Genomic DNA, 23,568 nt, shown 5'->3' with positions numbered 1-23,568 from the left:
ATTAGAGCGAGTTAGAGAGGACACTAACTATTAGCATAAGTCTGATGCTAACGCATATGTTATGCTAACGCTATGAGTTACATTCAGTGTGTGAAGCAACATTGCATATTCTCTCTGGCAAAATAAGAAAACAAATTGTACAGTGAAGGCAAGCCCGGAGACTGACGGGCAGCACGTCACATGAGTGACACAACCAAACACCGCTACGATGCAAGCTACCTACACATAAAATGTCACACATTGTGAACATGTGACGAAAACTATTGTGCATTTCCGCTTCGTTGTCGTCTCGTCAGACGAAAACTGGCATTAGTCTCGTTATGTTTTAGTCTCCCGTAATAAGTTTTTTTGTTATCGTGTCGTCATCGACATGAAAAAATTGTTCGTTGACGAAATATTTTCATTATAGTCATCGTTGACAAAAAAAGTGGTCTACTTTTTAAATTTCTAAAAGTTGTAAAAGTACCATGTACGCTATCTTTGCGCTGTTATCCAGAAAGAGACGTTTTTAACATTTTTACAATGCATTTAATGTTGCGATGATAATAATTACTGGAATTCATTTACATCAGTAACTCATAAAATGTGCAGCAAGTATATGATATTTGATTGCAACTAATATCTCTACTGGATTTGAACTGTAAATGATGAAATAGAACTGAAATATATTGGTGCAGTGTTGTTTTTGTCAACCATGATAACGATAACGAAAATATTTCGGCAACGAACAATTTTTTCATGATGATGACGTCACGATGACGGCTGAAACGTGTCTTGGGAGACTAAAACGTAAGGAGATGGATGCCAGTTGTCGTATGACGACACGAGAACGAGAGATGAAAATTTGCCATAGTTTTTGTCATAAATTCACAATGTGTGATATTTTCTTACTGTATGTGTAGTTAGCACACATTTAGCAGTGTTTGGTTGTCACTCATGTGACGTGCTGTTAACACACACACGCACACACACACGCTTACTTAAGCCTGTGCCCATTCCTTTTGTGAAACATGCATCAGGTGCTGCTTGGTAAGTTTTGCTTTCTTATCTGGGCTAGACATGCCATGTTGCTTTAGCCTATAGACCCTACCCACGTGACGTCACAACTCCGCCCTCCTGACTGGTGCCGCCCAATTGTCCGTCAACACATCGTGTTTACCTGTTACGGCTACGTACATTCCTCCTATTTACGGCGTGTTTTTCTGCTCGTTAACATTAATAATCAAAATGGTGAAGGCGTGTGTGGCGGTCGGTTGCAATAACAGAGAAGATAGACGGAGAGACTTGAAGTTCTACCGGATTCCGAGAGACCCGGAGAGGAGAGAGCGAGATGGGCTGCTGCAATTCGACGAGAAAACTGGGCTCCAAACAATTACCACAGATTAGTAGTCATTTTATATCCGGTAAGATGCATTTAATATATATTTAGAGGGTTTTGGGCTGACAACCACAATTAAGATCATTGCTAGGCTAATCGCCGACAACATACACGTATGTATGCAGTGAGAGTGCTATCGCTAAACCATATAAACATTAAAAGCCCTAGCTCCATTGACAAATGACATGAAATACATTAGACTTGACAGTGGATGTTAGCAATAACAAAAGATTTTGAATTGAACATTTCGTAACTCACCTTTCCAAGCACAAGATAGATTCCTGCCGAATTTTCGTGGACGAGGACCTGTTTCACCCAACCAGCAACGAAGTATTTATAAGCCTCAAAGCTCTTAAAGTTTTTCAAACTTTCGTGAGAATAGGCTGATTTTGTGTGGACAAGATAGTTGTAAATATCAGGGTAGCTAGCAGATGTCAGGCAAATACGGCGAAGACAGCGGGTCGAAAAACATCGATTTAGGCATCAAATATGGATCTGGCGAATGGATAAACTGAAGCTTTTCCACATAACGCCTTTTATGCAACGCATCCAGTGAGTTTACGGCATCCGAAAGCACCAGGTCTTCCATGAAATGCATTATAAATTGCTCGATCAATTGAGACCATTGATAATACAGACACAAAATGACGGACAAGGGGGCGGAACAATACAGCGATCACGTGATTTTGTGACGTCGGTGGGTAGGGTCTATAAAGGTCTGTCCTGAGGGATCATCACACACTAAACTAACTTGTAGCGCTAGCATAGCTTTCGCATTAGCATAGCATTCGCGTTAGCATTAGCATTTAGCGTGGTCACTCTTCATACACTCTTGGAAAACATTGTACATGCAGTTCGTGGTTTAATTAATTGCAAATAATGTTCTGTTTTCCTGCTGAGTGGGAATTATCATCATGAAAATGTTGATATCCTTGTAGACTCCTCTGCCATTTTCATTCGAAATTGTTTGAAGCCTATTATTGATTTATTTGTTCGTGGACTAAAACTTTTGAAGTTCATAGACGAAAACATTTTGAGAATTGTTCAACTAAAACTAGACGAAATTTCTCTGAGTTTTCATTGACTAAAACTAGACGAAGACGAACACATTTTGAATTGACTAAAATATGACTAAGACTAAAGAGTATTTTTGTCCAAAGAATAAATTAAAAATGGCTGCCAAAAACAACACTGATTTGGTGTTAGCGCGTTAACAAGTAAGTCATTTATATGTATCTACGCATACATAAGTATGTTCGGCTCATGAAATTATGTAAATGCAATTGGTATGGTTCATGCAATTCATATATTGCTATTCAAGAGACATACATTATCATCTAAATCAAAGCTTTATAGTCCTATTGTTTTAAAAATTTATAATTTGCCAAGACACTGTGATCCAAGAACTAACAAGTCCCTCTGTTAATGTGTAGTCACTTTTACTCTACTGTACTATTTTGCTTTTTTATAAATCCTCTGGAAAAGAATTTTGGCTAAATGCGGGATTCTAAAGTTGGAAATAAAATTATATGATGAGTGTTTATGCTTGTTATACTAATTGAGTTTGGCAAAACATCTGCTCTAGTCATGCGTTCAAAGAGATTTTGAGACGGAGACTTACCCGTATGCACAAACATATGTTTGACGTAGTTCTGTTTTGCAGTAAAGGTTTTACAGCAGAGAGTGCATGAATAGGGTTTCTTCTCCCCCTGACCCATTGCCTGTTGCTGCTGTGATGACGCCGGCGGCACGCTCATGGCGTTGGGGAATGACGGCATGGCAGCGGGAGGAAGCTGGCCCGGAAGGTAAATGAAGGACTTGCTATCTCTAGCCGGCTGCGGGAAGAGAGTGGGCAAGAAGGTGCCCCCGGTGGTGGGGCCAATCACTTGGGAGTTGCTGGTCACGGGGTGCGGCATTCGGAGATTGCTGGTGTGTGGCTCCACCTGCCGCAGGTAGTGCGGGGCGCTGGCCAGGGACTGTGGCATGATTGGATTGGCCAGGGGCTGCATTATGATATTGTCACTAGTGATGTGGCTCTGGTCGCCCTCATCAGGTTCCTGCGCTTGCTCCGGCGACGAGTCGTTGACCTCGACCGGGCCGCCTTCCCCTTGCTGACTTTCGCCACCCCCTTCCCTGTTAAAGCTCAGGTACGGCTGCTGCTCCATGGTATCCGGCTCGGTACTGATGGAAGAGCTGACACCGGAGTCAAAACTTTCCACCTTGGACTCGCTCACAATACCCGCGGCATGGTCGTTTTCCACCTGGCAGTCGGCAACGCTGTCAAAGCAACCGTATTCGTCTTCGGCTTCCTGCTTGATGTGCCTTCCGCCCGGTTGTAGCCGTACCGGTCGGGGCTGCTTACGACAGTGCGTGGACTCGGCCTGGGAGATGAAGCGCTCCACCTGCTGGGATCTATCCTGGATTCGGTTCATCCACGGTGGATCTTGCGACTGCTGGTCTTTCTGAATGCCGCCACTCTGATCGTAATTGGGGTTGATGTAAAGGGAGCGCTCACGGGTGCCGTTGGATAGGCCCGAGTAGGGATACAGCGACGTGTACGGTCGATCCACGTTCTGCTGAGAGGACGTTTGCATACAGCCCGACTCGGCGTCACTGCTCGGCCCCGAAGTGCCGGACTCCGGCGTGCCGCGGGGGGTGTCTTGACCGGAGTCTCCGGATATAACGGGGAAGCCTCCCGGGCCCGCCAGGCCCACATTCTGGGATACGATGCGAGTGCACTCATCAATGACGGTCTTGATCTGCAAGATGCTGGCGGCAGTGAGAATCTGCAGGGCCTCAGACTGAGACACTCGCAGAATCCCGCTGTACATAAAGTCAATCAACTTTTGGATGGATTGCACCGAGACCACCGAGGGGATCTCGATGTCGCTGTAGCCCAAAAGCAGCTTGTCCTGAAAGAAGGGGCTTCCAGCAGCCAGCACGCAGCGGTGAGCTCGCAGCATACTTCCATGGATCCGAACAGTCACATCACAAAAGTGCCCACGGTTGCGCTGCTCATTGAGGGTCTCAAGTACAGAATTGCTGAAGTTGTGGAGATTGATGTTATGAATGCGCTCGGTCATCCCCTTGCAACTGATGTGACCTGAAAACGAGGCAGCAACACACCTCATTTAGAGAAGCTGAATTATTTAGCCCCGTTAGTTACGTTGCACTTGCCTCGCTTGTGTTGTTACCATACTGGAATTTACTTGTCTGATATTATCGGCCGATAGAAGCATTTTAAAATGATAACAGATAATATTGACAACGGTTTTGGGCCAAAATACATGTTGCCTTCAAAGTGAATGCCTTCTGCCTTTGTACAAGGGCTTGTCACAGCTTAGAGCAGTTACCCTTATAGATGTCTCCAAATTAAGATACTTAGGATTTGTGATGTAATATCATTAGTGCTGCAACGATTAATTGATTAACTCGAGTAATTCGATTAGAAAAAAGATTCGAATTAAACAAATACTCGAAGCAGCAAAATGTAATTAAAGTGGCGTTGGAATGCTTTGTTTTGAAAATCTTTGCACTTAGTTTTATTGATTTGGGTGGATACACTGCCCTCTAGTGGCAACAGTGAATATGACATAACTCATTTCACATGGTTGAATCCAGCTGCTCCCTGTTAAGATCAACGTAAGCTAAGTTTTTGTTTGAGTTAATGATTTTTAATGCATTTGTAATTTAGTTCATAGGTATATTTAACAGTTTTTTGTGGTAATATGTGTATGAACCATTTGTTAAGAGCATTGTAAAAAAAAAAAAAAAAGTTTGCATTTTATAGCATTTATGCTAGTGGATTCTGCTATGTAAGTTAGCCAATTGTTTTGTTGTACTTAGATACTCATTTATTTATTTTTTATACCGTTTGAGGCTCAGCTCAGGTATTTTAATTTTTTAATTTATTTTTTATACCGTTTGAGGCTCAGCTCAGGTATTTAATTTTTTTAAATATTTCTTATTCGATTACTTGATTATTCGAACTAACTAGTTCATCGATCAATTGACTGCTAAAATAATTGATAGCTGCAGCCTTAGTTATCATTATTAAAGCATCCAGTGAGGCATCACAATACAATTTGCCATCATATGTTAAATCTACGACTGCATGTATCTGTTTGATATCGGTATCAGATTTTTGGATAACGGTTAAAAAGTCATTATCGGACAACTCTACTGGAATTGCTCATTGCGATAAAAAGTGGTTTCAGTGCCAGTCTTAAGCGCATTAGTGAAAAACTGCCAAGAACAATGAAAACGCAGAATGTCACTTGATGTAACACAAATGAGAGAAATAGTCAAACATTTATTGTACCCATGATTTAAACAGATATGTATACATATTTTAACTGTCAATTAATTTATTTCATTTCCTAAATTATATTTTAAAATGTTCACGAAGCAAAAATGTGTAAATGTGGCATTAAGAATTAATGGCATTTCACAGGTACAGTGTATATTTAGGTAAAATATTTTAACATAATACAATACCTGTTTCTCTCAATTTGTTCATTTTTCATCTAAAGTTTGAAAAATCTAGACTCCATTGCAAAATGTAATGTGACAAAAACTAAATGTTATCTTTACTTTAAAAAAGAAAGGCCTGTATAATGCACTATATAGTTCCTTCCATTGAAAATCTAAAGTAATAATAATAATGATGATAATACTACTCCTAATAAAACTGTAGATACAGTATGTATTAACCTGGAAATTTAACATGTTAATGTCCACGATTTAATGAATTTTTGAATCTCCTTTAATCGCCAGTGGGTGGCGCACAGGGCTAAGAGGACAAGCGCACTCTTTTGTTGGTCATGTGCTTACTATGATGTTGCTTCCAAAACTCAAGACAAGAACACACTGGATGTACGGCCGTAGATCAGTGAGATAAGACGAATCATGATATATTTTCTCGTAATTTGGCTACTAAATAACAAGTCATCTTAAATCAATTACTTCAAATTTGATCATTCACAGTACTCAATACTTCATACTTAATTCATGTTCATGAGGGAACGGGGAGAGAATATTTCAAATAAAACATTTCAAAGAAATGCATCGTATCAACCACAAACATTGATCTATTCATAAGACTGCAAATATATATATAAAGACATTTAGATAAGACTTAGCAAATGTTAAAATGATGATGAAACATGTTTCTAGTGAAACATTAAAACTGTGAAAAAACAAAAAAACAAAAAAAAACATAACCAAATCCCAAAGGAAGGAATTTTTTTTTGGAGTAATGCTTAAAATTTGGACTTGCACATCAGGGTAAAATTGATTTTGAACTAACACTAAGTGCACAATATATAATCACAACATTATTAATAATCTAAAAGGCAGAAAATGAAACGGTGACGATTTCCCACAAGATAGTATTGTACATAATTCCAAGCATTTTACTGTTAAATTAGAAAATTAGAAAAGGAACTCACAGTTAGATGACGAGCGGCTGGTGATGAAATGCGGGTCAAGCTTCAGTTTGCTGGTGGAGATGGCTGAACAGAGGCCGGGCGCTAGGCAAGGCTGTCAGTCCTCTCTTCCCAAATCATGTGTTGCTCTGCCAAAGTGTTTGCAGGGGAGAGAAGAAGGGGGGGAAAAAAAAAGACAAAGACAAATCTTTAGAATCACACCAATATTGCCACTCCCTTGATGGACCCGAAGCAACACGAATTTCTACCTCTGACATGCTGCAACAGATGTGTGAAGAGTTGTCAATGCCAAATTAAAACAAAAACACAAAAATAAGGATGGTCCTGTATGCAATCCCGCAACAAGGGTGAAAATTATATTGGAGAAAGCGAGTCTCTCAGCAGTTATCTGAGTCACTGGGCAACAAAACCACACCCTTTAAAAAAACGATCTTGATTCCACATTAATTAATGCACTCAGTGTGTGTGTATGTGTGTGTGTGTGGGTGAGCGAGCGTGTGCGTGCGCGCTATTTTCTCATCTCCAACAGCTCAAATAAGACAAAGACGTCCCGCAGTTCTAACAAGTTGAAATAATAAAAAAAAAAAAAGAATTTCAATATTAAACACACAAGACATTCATTGCAAAAAACAAGCCCACCATTCAAAATCATTAAGCATGTGACTTGCTCTTTGAGAGACTAAGGCAAGTTTTTAAACTGGAGCTTTTATACTGTATGAGGGACAGCCTGTAAAACAAACAAAAAAAAACAGTAAATAAAAAAAAATAGAAGGCGACACGGAGTCATTTCAGGTCACTCACAAGGGGAAAATCTTTTAAAGTAGTGTGAAGCAGTCAAAGGGCATGTCTCAATCAAATTTCCCTTACTGTACAGTTGCATCACATATTTCTAGTCTTCTGGTAAATGGCAGCAAAAGCAGCACTTATAATGCCTTTGTCAGTTTGCATGTTAAAGAATATAATCTGACTTTAATAGCGTGAGCTCTTTTTTCCCCCATCCCCTCAAGCCATCAGCTAAAAAAATGTATTTATGTTAATATTCATTTTGAACTTTTTATGTTGTTCTTTTTAGTATAGAAAGAGGCGATACTAGTAAGAACCACCTTTGGCACATACACGTTGATGGGACGTGAAAAGTAAATTAGGGTAGTTGGGGCAGCACATTTCGGGGAATTTGAAATAATATGTATAAATTTAAAATAATTGCAAAATCAATAGGCAGTCGGTGCCAGGTTGGTGTCATTTGCTCTTGTTTTCAAGTACCCATTAGAACTGTGGGCGCTTCATTTTGGATTAATTGTACTGATAATACAATCTTTTTAACTTGGATAAGGGAGTAGGCATGTGCCGGTGTGAAATTCTGACGGTATTAGGGGTGTAACGGTACACAAAAATCTCGGTTCGGTACGTACCTCGGTTTTGAGGTCACGGTTCGGTTCATTTTCGGTACAGTAAGAAAACAAAATGCAAAATATAAATGTGCTAGTTATTTTTTACGCGCCTTTGTGCTTTCAAAACTAGGAACATTAGCCTATACAAAGCTAGAATTCTGCTCAAAAAGTAGCCGGTATTTAAAGATAATCCAACTACAATTTGCCTTTCAAACCCCGCGTATTGGTCAGCTTTCTTTCTGAAAGAAAGAAGAAAAAGAAGTCCTGTGCTAAAGAGAAACGCAATCCCAATGACAAAGATTTTAACATGTATTTTACAAATGAAATGCCTCAATGAATCATTTTTTTCCCCTTATGAACGGTTTTCAAAAGCTTTATTGGTGGATTTTCTCAAGTTAAAGCGCCACACAGAAATTAATAAATTTAATTGTGTAAGCAGGATCTGTGTATTATTCTTATTATTTAATTACAGGTGTTTTACTCATTTCAATTTATTTTATTTAAATGGGCTATTATTTATTTTATTATGTGTTTATATTTCACAAATGTGATGTAATATTCATTTATATTGTATATTTTATGTTGTATAACTTTGGTTCCTATGTGAATATTAGTTCCTACTTGTTTTGTTGTGGTAGGAGGGCTTTGTATTGAACACGGGGCCATGTTGGTTATTATTATAGCACAAAAGACAGCAGTAAATCAACAAAGACAAGTCAACTGTGCCCCGATCTACCACTCAAGAGATCTGTTGGACTCAAAAAGTGGGTTACGATTGCATATTAGTTTGAAAATCGCCCGGATCCACCGTATTTTTACACGAGTGACTTCCGATCTGCCCGATCCGAGCTACTGGTAGTAGTATTGACGCAGGAGGGTCGCGTCTCGCGTCAAATAATAAACTCTGCCATTCTTTTCGCGTGCGTCGTGTTGAGCCGCTTCTGGGACGCGTCTAACACACGGCCGCACTGCGACTGGTGTGCATTGGCTGATTGACTTTAACGCCCGCATTTCACTGCGTTTCGTGGCGGCCACGTTGTCGCGCTGTTGAAGTTTCTGGGTTATACTGTCCTACCGTGTTGGTCCTCATTATAGTAGAGGAGACGGAGTAACTATAATCTACACAAAAAAAACTGTAACCCGATCGACTCACAGCCTCAAAAGGTAAGGGTTACATTACGTCAGAAACTCGTTCGGTACGCCACCGTTCCGAACCGAGCACCACGTACCAAAACGATTCAATAAAAATGCATGTACTGTTACACCCTTAGACGGTATGGTAACCTTAAACCGAAATATCAGTTTCACGCTATCACGGTATTGCAGTTACAGCTCTAAAATGTGTTACTTTGAGATATCTGGGTTTAAAAAACATCCAAAATACTTTTTTCCATTGAACAGGATTTTAATTTTTCAAAACATATTAGCAAATTGGAACATTGGTATAATGTTAATCAAAATACATAAAAAAAAAAAAAAAAACATTCTAAAATAATATAAAAAGTAATACTCTAGATAAAATTGAAATAAATGCTGTCCTTTAGGTCAGAGCTCCCCAACCTTTTTTGCACCACGGATTGGTGTGATGTGTGCCTTTTTTTTCACAGACCGGCAATGTGTGGCAGAACATTACAGTAAATATAAAATAACATGACGGCGCCAAAAACGATTTAAAACATTTAGTGCAGGGAAAATGTAAATCACCATACGCAGAATCAACCTTTTTTAACAGCGTCCTCTCCTAAAACTTGACGGTAAATATCCTTGGTCATAGGCATAAGGAGTTCTTCAATCGTTCAAAAAGTTTTCTTGGCTTTAGCAATACGATTTGCCGCGCGGTATGATGCTCTCAGTGAATTTGCTTTTGTTGCCTCGTTTGCTAGTTTTTAGCTACATATTATGCAGAATGGACTTGTAGGCTACTCTTCGCGCTCAGCAGTTGGCTTTTACCCCGTAAAAAAGATGTCTGTTTTTGGGTTATTTTCGCTAACATGTGGCCTTATTATTTCCAGGAAAAAATCTGATGCACCTATGTCTTTATCGAGGGCAAGCACACATAGATATAAAAAAATAGACGCTAGCTCCAATGGATTTCAATGACAGCTTCTTATCCAGTTTTATTATTATATCTATAGTAGACAGGCGTATTGATGTGTCAAGAGGCACAGGCCAGATTGTGGTCATTAACAAATAATTTATTATTTCTCTGCGGCCCCTTGGCAAATGTACCACGGACCGGTCCCGGCCCCGGCCCCGGCCCCGGCCCCGGCCCCGGCCCCGGCCCCGGCCCCGGCCCGGTGGTTGGGGATCCCAGCTTTAGGTGATCCTAAACCCACAGCCACAGCTCAACATTATTACTATCAGAACAAAAATAATTTTCCATAAAAAGCACATGTGTATGACTCATATCATGTTTACATTTTAAACACACACTCTCTTTCTTAACTCAGACAATTGCCAGAGAGAAAAAAAACACACTAAACCTGCCGAGTTACATGTAACTCTCGTAGCTGGTGGGAAACGTTCATGACAGTGTTGACTAACCTTTAATTTTGTATGCATGCAAAATCATATTGGAGATATTGCCTCCTCGGCACCCACCCTACGCAAACATGTTTTAAATGTCGGTTGGCCCGTCTCCTTTAAGCTGCGGCCATCTGTAACTTTTCTGTAGCCAAAGTATTCCCATATAAGTGATTTCGTTTTCTTCTATGGGGGAAAAAGTTCAGGAGTTTCACTTCCTCCAGCCATCGTGTAGCACAGCTGACTCTCTGACACTAAGCAACAACCGGTGCACCAGCAGGCGAGGGATTTCTCCATGCATTTTTGGGACATAAAAAATAGCTAATACAGAAGGGGAAGGTATGATGGAAAATTTTACAGTTTTGAAACCTTGATGTTTTCATACCATGCTTTACCTTGAAACCGGTTCTCGGCACGTTTATATGGGAGTTAATAATAATAGTCATTATGTAAAATATTTTTCTGCAGGAGGGAGGAATGGCTTTTAATTTTAAGAAACAAGTATAAGTCTCACGAAATGACACAGCAGCAAGCAAAAGTCAAGCTGAAGTCTTTTTTTAAGTTGAATTGGGAGAAATTTAGGCCAACAATGTATGAATGTCCTCCGGGCGGTCTTTAAGCCATAATGGGTAATTTGGGTATCATCTGCGTTAAATGGGAAATGGATAACTTTGAAGAGATTTCCCAGTGGCAGCATGCAAATGCTGAACATAACTGGGCCAAGTACAAAACCCTGAGGAGCCCCACACCACAGGCGAAAGACGAATGTTACGGACAAGGAGATTCCGACATACAAATGTCCTGTCTGAGCTTACATTATGTAGCACTCAAAGGTCATGCCTCCTATTGCCTTGAGTGCCATGTCAAACTACGGCGGTCCGTGTCAGAGAAGAGACATGCTAAACAGCAGAATGGAAAGATTCAAGGGATTGCGCCAGCTAAGGCTAAAAGTTCATTGAACAAACATACTCCGAGAAAGTGTTACTACTTCTTGAAAATATTGCTATCGACCTTCCTTCAACTCTGGAACCAAAAATATAGGTGCAAGTTAGATAACTTGTCATATTCCAATTTGCCTAGTCAAATTCAGAGCAGAATAACATCTATGCGTGTGCCAAAATTCTATTTGCCACCAACACCATGACAAATATTATCTGCCAGGCTAGCCTGTTGCCAGGGGCGCTACAGTTAGGCAAAGCAAACATACTGTACATATATCTCCCTTTCTGGCTGCCCCGGTTCATGCAGACATGGAAATCCACCTGCCTTAGGGGTAGACTCAAGTGAATTGTGCCAACAAAGGGGAGCAGGCCAAGGAAGGCAGGCTCCACTTGCCCAGACTGCCACTCACAACAGTGATTCCATTTTAGCCGTGACACAGTGGGTGAGCAGCAGCCAGCGCCTACCTGCAGTGAATTCTAATCAGTCCAGGGGTCTGCCTGGCGCCCCCTCCCCTACCTCCTGTACCCTGCCTCACACTAAAGGGCCTGATGATCCTTCAAAATTAATTAGATCCTCCTAGGTGGCAGCCATTTTCTTTCCCACATCCGCCACGCTCCACCAAAAAATCTTTCCGAAAACGCAACCAAATTTTGGCCCCCGCTCCCCGAGCCCGCGTGCTGATCTCTTTCTCTGTATCTTTACCTGTTTCCTGTTTCATCATCCCCCTCGCCGCCCACCCCCTCCATCTGTCTGTCTCCCTGTCTGAAACAATCACCCACCACTCCTCTTCTCTCCTACCTCCCCACCCCACCACAGCCCGCCCCTCGCCGCCTGCCTCCATGCTCCGAGCTCTGTGTCTGCCTCTGTGGAGTTTGCTGTCAATAAATCCCCAGAGGTCAGTTTGTCTGCTGGAAATCAGACACAATGCTTCAGACCGCCAATGCGATGCATGCTCTGTTGCAACCGCCACAACAAAGACTGAGGAGGACTCACGGGTGGTGAGAAGGGGGGGATGATATTGGGGTTGGTGGGCTACCAAAAAATTGGGCTGTAACTCCACCAAGCAGTCGGACTCCAGGTTAATCAGCTGCCTGTATTACGTGACAAGCTCATGTAATATGCTGCATCAAATTGGACATCAGTTAATAAGGCTGTGGTGGAAGGGGGTGAGGGCGGAGGGGGGGTGAAGTGGCGAGACTGGGGGATGGGGGTTGAGAACAGACACGAGAGGCACGCGTATGAAAGGAGCAGTATCAGCCATGTGAATAATATAGATCTTGAATATGCTAATAGTGCTTACAGCGTGCATTCAAGGCCTTTGCTACATTTGCCACATTTACATCTGGAGACAAAAGGCCACAGAGATTTGTGGACCGTGCACGTGCACGCAATACAGTATCTACATCACTCTGTTTTTAAGGAATCATTTATGGGTTTGTTTGAAGCCCCGACTGATTGATGAACACCATTCGGCGCTGTAATTATTTATTTCAAAATTGTCGCGTCTTGCACGCGTGGATATGTCGGCTTTAATTAAACACACAATGTAAATGTGTAGCAAGAACAATGGAAAATGAAACAGCGTTGATCAGACAGGTGAAAATGACCTCAATAGAGGAGGCTCTGTTTTCTTCTTTTCTTGCTAAGCCCCCCATTAAGGTATTAAAGAATTCATTAGGTGTTTAACCATAACGATGCGTGGAATTTAACAGGTAAGGTGTGATATAGCATCTTCGAGCACCAGCTTACATGCTGTTAAAAACAGTTTTCGGCTTCAAGTAAGACTTTGAGAGGCGTAACCGAATCCTTACCATGTCATATTTTTCAAGTGAGTCATGATGTCTTGTGATTATAATGGAATGGTTGAAATACATTGGAAGCATGGTTGCCTTTACACTTCAATCAAGAGACTCTTTCTGCAGAACTGGCTTCTCCTAAAAATACCTAAAAAAAAATTCTCATTTTGAAATGCAAAAAATATGAAAAACGGCATTTCTGTTTCAAATAGGTACTCACTTAGTCACTCATATTGTAAAGTAACATAAGAAGGACCAAGTATTGCGCCAACATTTTTAAGCTGAGATTTCTTGAATAACTACATTATTATATTTGGTAAACCAAATGGACTTCTTAAGATACACACAACACTAAATACAAGTTCGGACTGAATAATAACACACAAGATGAATGTGTTAAGACATTGAGTCCAACAACAGCGAAAAAAATCAAATGTGGTGAAATGAAATAAATCCCTGCAGAGAACAACATACAATGAACACAAGTGCAGGACAGTCTAAATATTTTTTTTGACAGGACAGCTTGCTCAACTTTCTGTCAAAAACACACCCACCACCACCCGTTAACCACAGCAGATCCATTGTCCAGTTACAGATGGGAGCAAATTCTACACCAAATATCTTTCTCACGCGCATTTCTTTTTTTTTGGGTCGGGCAAAGTTAGCACAGACATTCATGTATGAGTGTATTGTACCCATCGTATTCTATTCCGTGGCAACATCACACGCTGCATGCCCTCATTAAATATTGCAAAAAAATGTCGACGAGATGTGCTTTTGTTAAAGAGCATTTGACCCAAAAGAACCATCTGACAACTCACATGATCGTCTCCTAAAGTCCTTACCCCCCCCACTCTAACGCAGGTAATGTTCATTTCAAGAGTCTTCTTTTGGAGGCAAGCATCAGTTGCTGTGGCTGCCTCTTCACAGCTATGTCAAGGACAATTTGTAACAAAAATAATTCAAATAAGAAAAATACAAATATTAAAAAAACATCCAAACATTAAAATGTAATAATACGATGAGATTTAAGCCATGATGCTCAACAAAAATATGCCTAGCACAGTATATTACAATAATTGTGTAGTTTTATATATGACGGAAAACACAGACGAGGCAGAAAAAGCAGTTTCTGCTCTTGCACCCCTCTTTAAAACAAATTGGTGAATTTTAAGTCAAAAGAACTGTTGTGTTTGATAGAACAATATGTCTATATGCTGCCACAGCAGTTTCGTGGCGCATTAACCTCACGAACTATTTTTAATTTGTCCGTTTTACCCTTGAGAACCCGATTTACAGACACCGCGCAACCACTTTTGTTTCAACCCAACCATAAAAAGAAGGTAAGTAATTATATTTATTATTCGAAATGTCTATCATTTTTAGCTTCATCAATCATTAATTGAAGTCTAATATTTAGTTTAAAAAAAAAAAAAAAACTTTATAAAATTATTCACTAGCATATTTTAAACTAGTGATGCACGATAATACATTTTTCAACCGATATCGATAACCGATAATTTCCTGCCCCTTCCACCCGATAACCGATAATGTCTCGACGATAATTCTATTCAAATATGTATGTAAAATTTTAAAGTATACAAAGATCAAATGTTACTGTGCAAAAATGTAATTTAGTGCTATTTTCTTTCCACATCAAATGTGAACAAGTAGTAAATTCCAACAACTAAACAATGGCAATGATGTTGTGTAATGGTAAGCTTTTGGCAACAATTACTTAGAGAGTAAACACCCAAGTTACACAAAAATGCCTTTAAAAGTAAGCCATTCCTAACATATCACATTTCTACACTGCAAAAACACCTCCTTAAAACTAGCAGAATTGGACAAAACTGTTGATTGCGCACATTTGGAGGCAAAATCAAGTATATAATTATCGGATTGCATTATCGGTTGAATTCCGTTTTATCTGGATTATCTGTGTGACGTCATAATTGCCATTGTCGGCCGATAATTATCGGTGACCGATATTATTGTGCATCTCTATTTTAAACTTTTAAACAAATTACATCACAATGAAAAAAATAGTGTCTGTATATAGGTCACAGATATCTACCTCAAAACTATCACTTAATTGTATTTTTTTTTTTTTGTTACTGTCATATTTTCCCCTATATTTTGGATGACAAAAAATCGATCCAAACAAAGAAAAATGGGGAGAAAAACATTTAAAAGGGTAAATTTTGAAAATCTCAACCACTCTTTGATGTCTGCGATTTCTACATTGCGACCCTTGATATATTACCATGTTTCACCCATTAAATCCCCAAAAAGTCTGGCTGTGGCCATTCACAGCTGTGTCTTGACACTCGGTGAGACCTGCTACACAGTTTTGGGATCGAAACAAGGTAAGTACGCGATAATATCTCGTTAAAATCATGGTGTCTTTAATTATGCTCTCTCATGCTCTCACCTCGAGTAGGGTTTAGGGGGTTAATTTTTTATTTTTTTAAAAATGCCCTCCTGTTCAAATTTTTTCTTACCCCAGAAAATTGAGATTTTAAGCTTTCCAATAATACATGCATGTAGGACAGTTTTGAAATGTGCCCAAATTGGGGGTCTCAGAGCGGAAGTTCAAGTCACCTGAGTGTTTTCCGCCATATAGTAGTGATCCCTTGCTATTTCGAGGCTCAACTTTCACGACCTCAGTGCATTGCAGATTTTTAAAAATCTTGTTATAAGAATAAGAGTTCTAAAAACATATTTATGTACACTCATAGACTTAAGTCTATGGTACACTTTATTTACATGTATGTATGTACGTATGTACACTTACACACACACACGCACACACACACATATCATACGAGAGTAAGAATGAATGCACATTTATTTTATACATTATTTTATGTTTTATTCATATTAATATTTTATTTACATTTTTCAAACTTCTTAAATGTTCTAAGAACATATTATTGATATGATAACGTAGGCATTTAAAGGGTTCTATATACATTTATTGATATTATATATACACAAATAAATGTATGTTAAAAATGGGGGGGGGGGGGTGACACTACTTTGTGGTTTTTCATTGAACGCAGCTGGTTCTGGGCCCCATTAACAGCGATAAGTGAGGGATCACTGTACATGTTAAAAACAAATCACCTTGGTTTATGCTCAATGATGATTTTTAATAACTTTACTACTATATGGTAGAGATAGGCCAATAATTGGCCAGACAAATCATCAGTGCCGATATTTGGAAATTTGACGCATATCGGTATCGGCCTCTTTTTTTTTTTTTTTTTTTTTCTAAATCAGACCAGCCGATATGAAAAAATCAATTTAAAACTGGGTTATTTTGGCCCATATGCAACCGCGCCTCTCTCTGAGGGGTTAAATGGTAATGGTAAATGGAGTTACATTAGCATTGCACCTTTCCACCTTTTTAAGGCCCTCAAAGCGCTTCACGCTATATCCTCATCTCCCTACTGGTGACGCAGCACCAGGAGCAACGTGGGGTTTAGTATCTTGCTCAAGGATACTTAGACGAGGTCATCGGGGCTTTCTTTTCTGTGGAAAAATTTCAGAGAGCTATTTATTTAACCTTTTATTCAACTTTAAAAGAGATGTTTTTGAGTCTAGGGAATTCAGGCACTTCTGGAGCTACTATTTTCCATTTGTGTGATTCAATAAACATGCTTTGGCATTTCAATGATGTTCAGTGTTTGCTTTATTCAATTTTTTTTTACGCCATTTTTTTATACTTTTAATGCAAATGAATATTGGCTCCAAAAATCGGTTATCGGCCCCTCTAACGACTAATAATCCATATCGTATTGGTCCTGAAAAACCCGTATCAGTCGATCTCTACTAGGAGTGGGAACCTTTTTGTACCTCACGATACAATACAACACGATTTGCGATACAAAGCTGACCATAACGATGATCTGATGATATGGCGATACAACGGTTATCGATACATTGGTCAGGAAATCATTCTAGGATATTCTACAAACAGCTAATTAACAGAAACACAAGCTTCTAGTGCGAATTGGAATTAGTTTATCACTAGTAGACGTCCAATCCATTTGAACTGGGAGGGTGGCAGCTTGCTGCCATCCCTCCCACTTCAAACGGATTGAACGTCTATGGCTGTCAATGGCAGGCAATTAGGTAATTTTGGGCCATTTAAGGTCTCACTGGAACAGCGCCAAACAGAAGTTCCAGCATCATCACCTTGTCCAATGCAGATTATTGACTTTGACACCTTGTCCAATGCAGATTCTTGACTCTTGACAAGGTGATGATGCTGGAACTTTTGTTTGGTGCCGTTCCAGTGACATTTACAAAGATGACTGCCTGATGACTTTTTGCCATGGGTTGTATCATGGTGGAAGATTTTGATAACAACTTGTTGGTTCCCTTTTTTTTTTTTTTTTTTTTTTTTTTTAAACTATATGCGGTGCATTTGCCTAGAAAAAAATAGTAATAACATAACAAAATATTTGGAATAAATAAAAGTAAGGCTCTTCTAGTCACGAACAAAAATTGGCTACAATTTTCTTCAGTATAGCCTCATCTAAAAGAAAAAAGCTGTAGTTGTAGCAGTGAGAGTATTTCAGCACTTGAGGTTATGGTGTTGTGTATGTGTAAGTGTATGGACATATGTAGAGACATGTGCGTGTGTTCCTGAATGGTTTAAACACTTCCAGCTCGGTGACCTACATGTTACATCCATCTGTGCATTTAAAGCACACAAAAGCAACATTCTTCTTCCCTACATGGACACTAAATCCTTTGGGTTTGAGTTTTTTGGCATAGAATATTTGGATCACATTATGATGATACATTTATTGAACGCAAAATTAGTTATGCAAACAAAACCTAATGAGATTGAGGGGCCGACTCAGAAATACAGCATTTCAAAAGTTAATCATGTGCTATTTTAAAAGCAATTCATTATCATGTAATTTGGACCGGTGTATAATGGACACAGATATGTATAATGCATCAAAGTTAATGAACAATGCAACCACAATAATAAACATGCAATGTCATGGTTACCTTTCAGTCATTCCAAAGTGTTCATATTTTGATCTTTTTAAAGGCAATGTTTCATACGGATCTTTTATCTTAAAATACACAGAAATTATTAGCCTGTTAAATTGAATGACATCAACTGGAGTTTGCTATTTTCTGTGTTTTAACATGAGTTGAGCAGCTGCACATTTGGCATACATTATGTACTAGGGTGCTTTAAGCTGTTCAACTTGACCCTGCACTTTTTGTCAGTTGGCCTGTGCTTCAAGGGGCCGCAATTGAGCTCCTCTTGTAGACTGTGGCCAGCTCAACAACACACTTTAGAAAAAGTGATTGTGAAAAATACGCGAATGTGACAAATAAATGAGGAAAACACAAATGAAGATCTACAACACTGAATACTGTGTCATAGGTCGTCATTGATCAGCTAAATGGCCGCTTTAGACTTGAGCGTTTATCCATGAATACAAGTACTTGGAATTTATTTATAGTTTGGCACGTCTTTGTGTAGTAAATACATGCATATAATACATACCTCATCAGCTCGCTTGACATACTGTACGACCCATCTAAAAGTGTCATGCTGACACATTGAAACGTGCTCAACCACGTGACGCCTTATGCACTCTAACCAAGTGCTCTGTGGACCAGCTAAACAATTTAAGCTTATGTAATGCAACTTCTACCGTATACTGCAACATGCTACAATGCATTACTAATGCAATACAATGCATTCTGAGAGTATTAGGAAACATCAGCCATACAAATAGTGTTGCAAGGCAGATCTGTGAAGCAAGCTTGGTCAAAAATTTTACAACAAAGAAAATTCTTTTCGCAATTGTACATACAGTAGTACCTCTACATATGAAGTTAATTCGCTCCAGGACCTTGTGTGTAAGTCAAAATGGTCGTATGCTGAGGAGGACTTTCACATAAGAATACATTATAATTCCATTAATTCGTTCCTAAACCCGAAAACCTACACTAAATCCTTAGTACATACTGCTTGTACTATTGAAAATGGCAATTACACAGAGCAAAACAAATAAATTATAAATAAAAATTGAAATAATAATACAGTGGTACCTCTACATAGAAAGTTAATTCGTTCCAGGACCTTGTTTGTAAGTCGAAATGGTCGTATGTCAAGCAGGATATTCCCATAAGAATACATTATAATTCCATTAATTCGTTCCACAGCCCAAAAACCTACATTAAATCCTTAATAAATACTGCTGTTACTATTGCAAATAGCAATTACAAAGAGCAAGAACAAATAAATTATGAATAAAAATCGGAATAATGAATTACTAGTAGTAATAATAATAATAATAATAATAATAATACTGTACCTGTATTAATGTAACAAATCGGGTTCTAATGTGGCGGATGTATTTTGCATGGTTTACCTGAACGGACCACGTGGTTGACGACAGAGTGTGAGAGAGTGTATCAGAGTTTTTACTTTCACTTTTCCATGTTCTGTTGTTGGGCATCAGCTGCGGGTGTCAGTAGGCATGTTGTGAAGGCAAGTTCTGAAATAAATTATTATAAACCTGACGAAGCTGGCGATTTCTTTGGTGACGTTACAATAATATTATTTGTCACCTAAACTTATACAGACTGGCGAACGAAGGAGGACTACCGAGTTCGTAGCCATTCTACAGCTGTATTGTCGAGCCAGTTTATGGACGCGGGCATCACGCTCATATTTCCCAATCATTTCAAACTTGGTTTGAATGGTAAGCCTCACCTTTTTTTCACCACCTGCACTAACATTGTTGGAACCCATGTTGATTTGTCTCACAAGAAAATGCACCATGCGTCTGTCTCGTGAGAAAAACAAAGACACTGCCAGGCTGTCATAAATCGTCGCATTTCGAGCATGTCGTCGGATGTAGCGAGTCGAATTTTACGTCGGATGTCGAAAAAATCGTGTGTCGAAGCAATCGTATTTCGAGGAACCCCAGTAGGGTGATAATAATTCTTGTAATAATGTAACGAATCGGGTTCTAATGTGGCAGATGTGTTTTGCTTGCTGTACCTGAACGCACCGCGTGGCTAACGTGAAAGAGATTGAAAGCTGCGGAAGAGACTTTACTTTCTCTTTTAATGTTTATTTGTTGGCGTAAACTGCGACGGACAGTAGGCGTGTTGTTTTGCACAAGTTCTGAAATAAATGATTAAAAACCTGACAAAGATGGCGATTTATTTGGCGATGTTACCACAATAATAATTGTCACCTTAACTTATAAAGACTGGCGAAGGAGGTCAGAGGAGGCCAGTAGAGATCATAGACATTCTACGGTCGTATTGTCAAGCCAGTTCACGGATTTTCAATCATCATTTGAATGGTAAGTGTCACATTTTTTTTTCACCTCTTGGAGCCCTGTTCATTTTTCTGTGTTAAATTCTCTCACAAGAAAATCTGCCGTGCGACCTTTTGCGGCAAAACAAAGAAACTGAGGCGCTGTCATAAATCGTTGTATTTCGAGCATGTCGTCAGATGTAGAAGCAAATGGCGTGTCAAATTTTACGTCCGATGTCGAAAAGATCGTGTGTTGAAGCAATCATATGTCGAGGTACCGCGGTACTGTTAAATAAATGCGAAAATGGTAAATATAATGAAAGAAAAAAGTTATACTAAGGAGAAGCGAATAAGTGCTCACTTCAGGGTCACTTAATCAAGGGTTAAAAAAATATATATCAATAATTTGAAATTCATAATCAATGATGTGGATCTAAGAATCTCTCACTCAGAATTTTCTAAATACTTCTCCCACTCCTGCTTCATCCAAACTACGTGTATAATCTATTAAATTATCTATTAAATTATCTATGGTCACCATAATTTATAACGATATGGATCTCATTTTCTTCCAGAAGAAAAGAAATTACACCATTTTATTGCCAGCTGACACTCTCTAATTTGGTTTGTATCTAAATACCGTATACAGACCTTTGCTTTGGTAAAGTTCCACAGTTGGCTTTCCTTTACTTATGTGCAACATTGTCATTATTAAATATTTGGTAATGCTCAGGAATGACTCCAGGAACAAAATGTTGAGGTGGTTTTACTAGTTGTATTGCTTATAAATTGCAGTGCAAACAACCACGCATTATCCTATCACACGGGATGTTCTGCTGCCAAAACATTTGAGTTTTATCAGTTACACCGTTTTTCTTTTTTTTTATTTATTTTTTTATAATTTTGATTTGAATACTTTGAAAAAGGGGAGGGTGACTGTTTACTGTCATACAAGCCTCAAGCTAAGGCCTTCCAAAGAACTAGCTGCAATGTATCGGATGAAGCTATGTACATGATACTTAGCCGTAACAGTTTCTAACCAGAAAAGCCAGTCGAGCTGTAAATCCCACTTTGTTTGCATGCATTTCCAACATCTTACTTGAGTAATGTTTGTTGCTAAGAGATGCAATGGATTTTGGATCCTACCAACACCACAGAACACTGCCTTCCCCGGCGCTACACTTCACAGATTTACTGTCATTTACTATTTACTGGTGTAGGGTTGTTGTCTCATATCTGAGTCACTACAGATACGCCTCATAGCACATGATCACCCTTCAGCTCGGCCGATGGTAATCACCAGCCTGGCTAATGCACATGAATGGCTGGCCAGTGCGGTCGCTTTGGATGTGGCAGAATTCTTCTCTTTGAAAAGCAGTGTGTTGCCCCCCTCCCAGAATGCAACCCAAGCAAGTCAGCTGGTTCTGGTAACATTCCGTTAAAGATCGTGCCACATGACCATTGGCGTGGCTTTGCCATCAGAATGGTTATCGAAACACTAGCGGGGCTGAGATGAATTTTCCGCCTCACTTTTACATGTGATTTTTCATTTTTGTCCAAAACGAGGCTTAGGTTAAAAACAACCTTTTAATGACTACTTACTGCCACTTCAATAAGAGTGTCTCTGAGGCTACTGTATGTGTCAGTCATTTGACCTGCCAGGCTGTTTACCCTGGCTTCTTTTGAATGCTTGTTGCAATAAACTGGTAACACTATACAGAGGCAGCAAAATTTTCAAATTTGCAAGCTGGAGATTGAGTGTAAATGATAATAGTTGCTCTTCTTGTAAATGTGTCAAATAACTGAAAAGGATAAAATTGTTAAAAGATTACTATGATATTGTGGCACTTAATAGCGCAGTATCACGATAGTGCAACATTCCTTATAAATGTGCGCGTTAATTTTTAAGCAACTATCAGGTCATAATTCAGGTTAAGTTAAAAGCTCAGATAAAAAATAATTATACAGTGATCCCCAATTATCGCTGTTAATTGGGAACAAAACTGACTGCGTAAAGCGAAAAACCACAAAGTAGTGTCACCCCCCCATTTTTAACATACATATTTTGGTGTATAAATATCAATAAGTGTACATAAAACCCTATACGGTAAATGCATTTGTTATCATTAGAACATTAAAATAGAGTTTGAAACGCACACAAAAATTATTAATAATATATATAACATACATAATGTATAAATAATAAAAATAATACAGTACGTACAGTACATTCATTCTCACACTTTCTCATATGATACATGTGTGATTGTGTATGTAATTAAGTGTACATATATAAGTAGATGCAAATAAACTGTACATAAATACTAGAGCTGGGAATCTTTGGGCACCTAACGATTCGATTACGATTACGATTCAGAGGCTCTGATTCGATTATAAAACGATTATTGATGCACCCCCTCCTTTTTTTTTCTTTTTTAATTTTTTTTTTTTTTTTTAATGTTTTGTACATTAGTTCCAAAATTGTTCAAAAATACTCTCAGGCTAAACCAAACTACTATTTCAGTATCAAGTTAACATATAGCAGTAAACAAATATACAAAAATAACAGTAAATAAAAAACTCCAGTCCCCATTCTGTATCAGCAGCTTTAAACTACATTTAATTAATTTAATGTTGTGAATCAACCGTTAAAGTTGTTAAAACTGCTCCCGTTATTCCATAATTTCCCTTTTGTCTACTTTCGACATGTGAAAGTTTTTAAACTATTTTAAAGATAGATTCAAGTCAATATTTTACCGATTTGGGAGTATTTTAG

The 23,568-nt window shown here is 38.9% G+C and overlaps 1 protein-coding gene across 3 annotated transcripts in view; it reads right to left on the bottom strand.

Annotated features, from left to right (window-relative positions):
- The window catches only part of zbtb20 (zinc finger and BTB domain containing 20), a 51,359-nt gene that overhangs the window by 17,792 nt on the left and 9,999 nt on the right, over positions 1–23,568 (bottom strand). For 2 of the 3 annotated variants that reach the window (XM_057820164.1, XM_057820163.1), the window contains exons 2-3: positions 6,829–6,953; positions 3,000–4,481 (exon numbers count right to left, since the gene is read on the bottom strand). In XM_057820164.1, the coding sequence (XP_057676147.1) occupies positions 3,000–4,461 (1,462 nt within the window). In that variant the 5' untranslated portion in view covers positions 4,462–4,481; positions 6,829–6,953. Of the gene's footprint in view, positions 1–2,999; positions 4,482–6,828; positions 6,954–7,073; positions 12,449–23,568 lie in introns of those variants that run through there. The other variant, XM_057820166.1, reaches the window with a different exon arrangement.

This window comes from Corythoichthys intestinalis, chromosome 18 (assembly GCF_030265065.1).
Source record: "Corythoichthys intestinalis isolate RoL2023-P3 chromosome 18, ASM3026506v1, whole genome shotgun sequence".
In the NCBI taxonomy this organism is placed as follows: Eukaryota; Metazoa; Chordata; class Actinopteri; order Syngnathiformes; family Syngnathidae; genus Corythoichthys; species Corythoichthys intestinalis.
The sequence above is the reverse complement of the archived record's forward strand: the minus strand, read 5'-3'. Positions and strand labels throughout refer to the sequence as shown.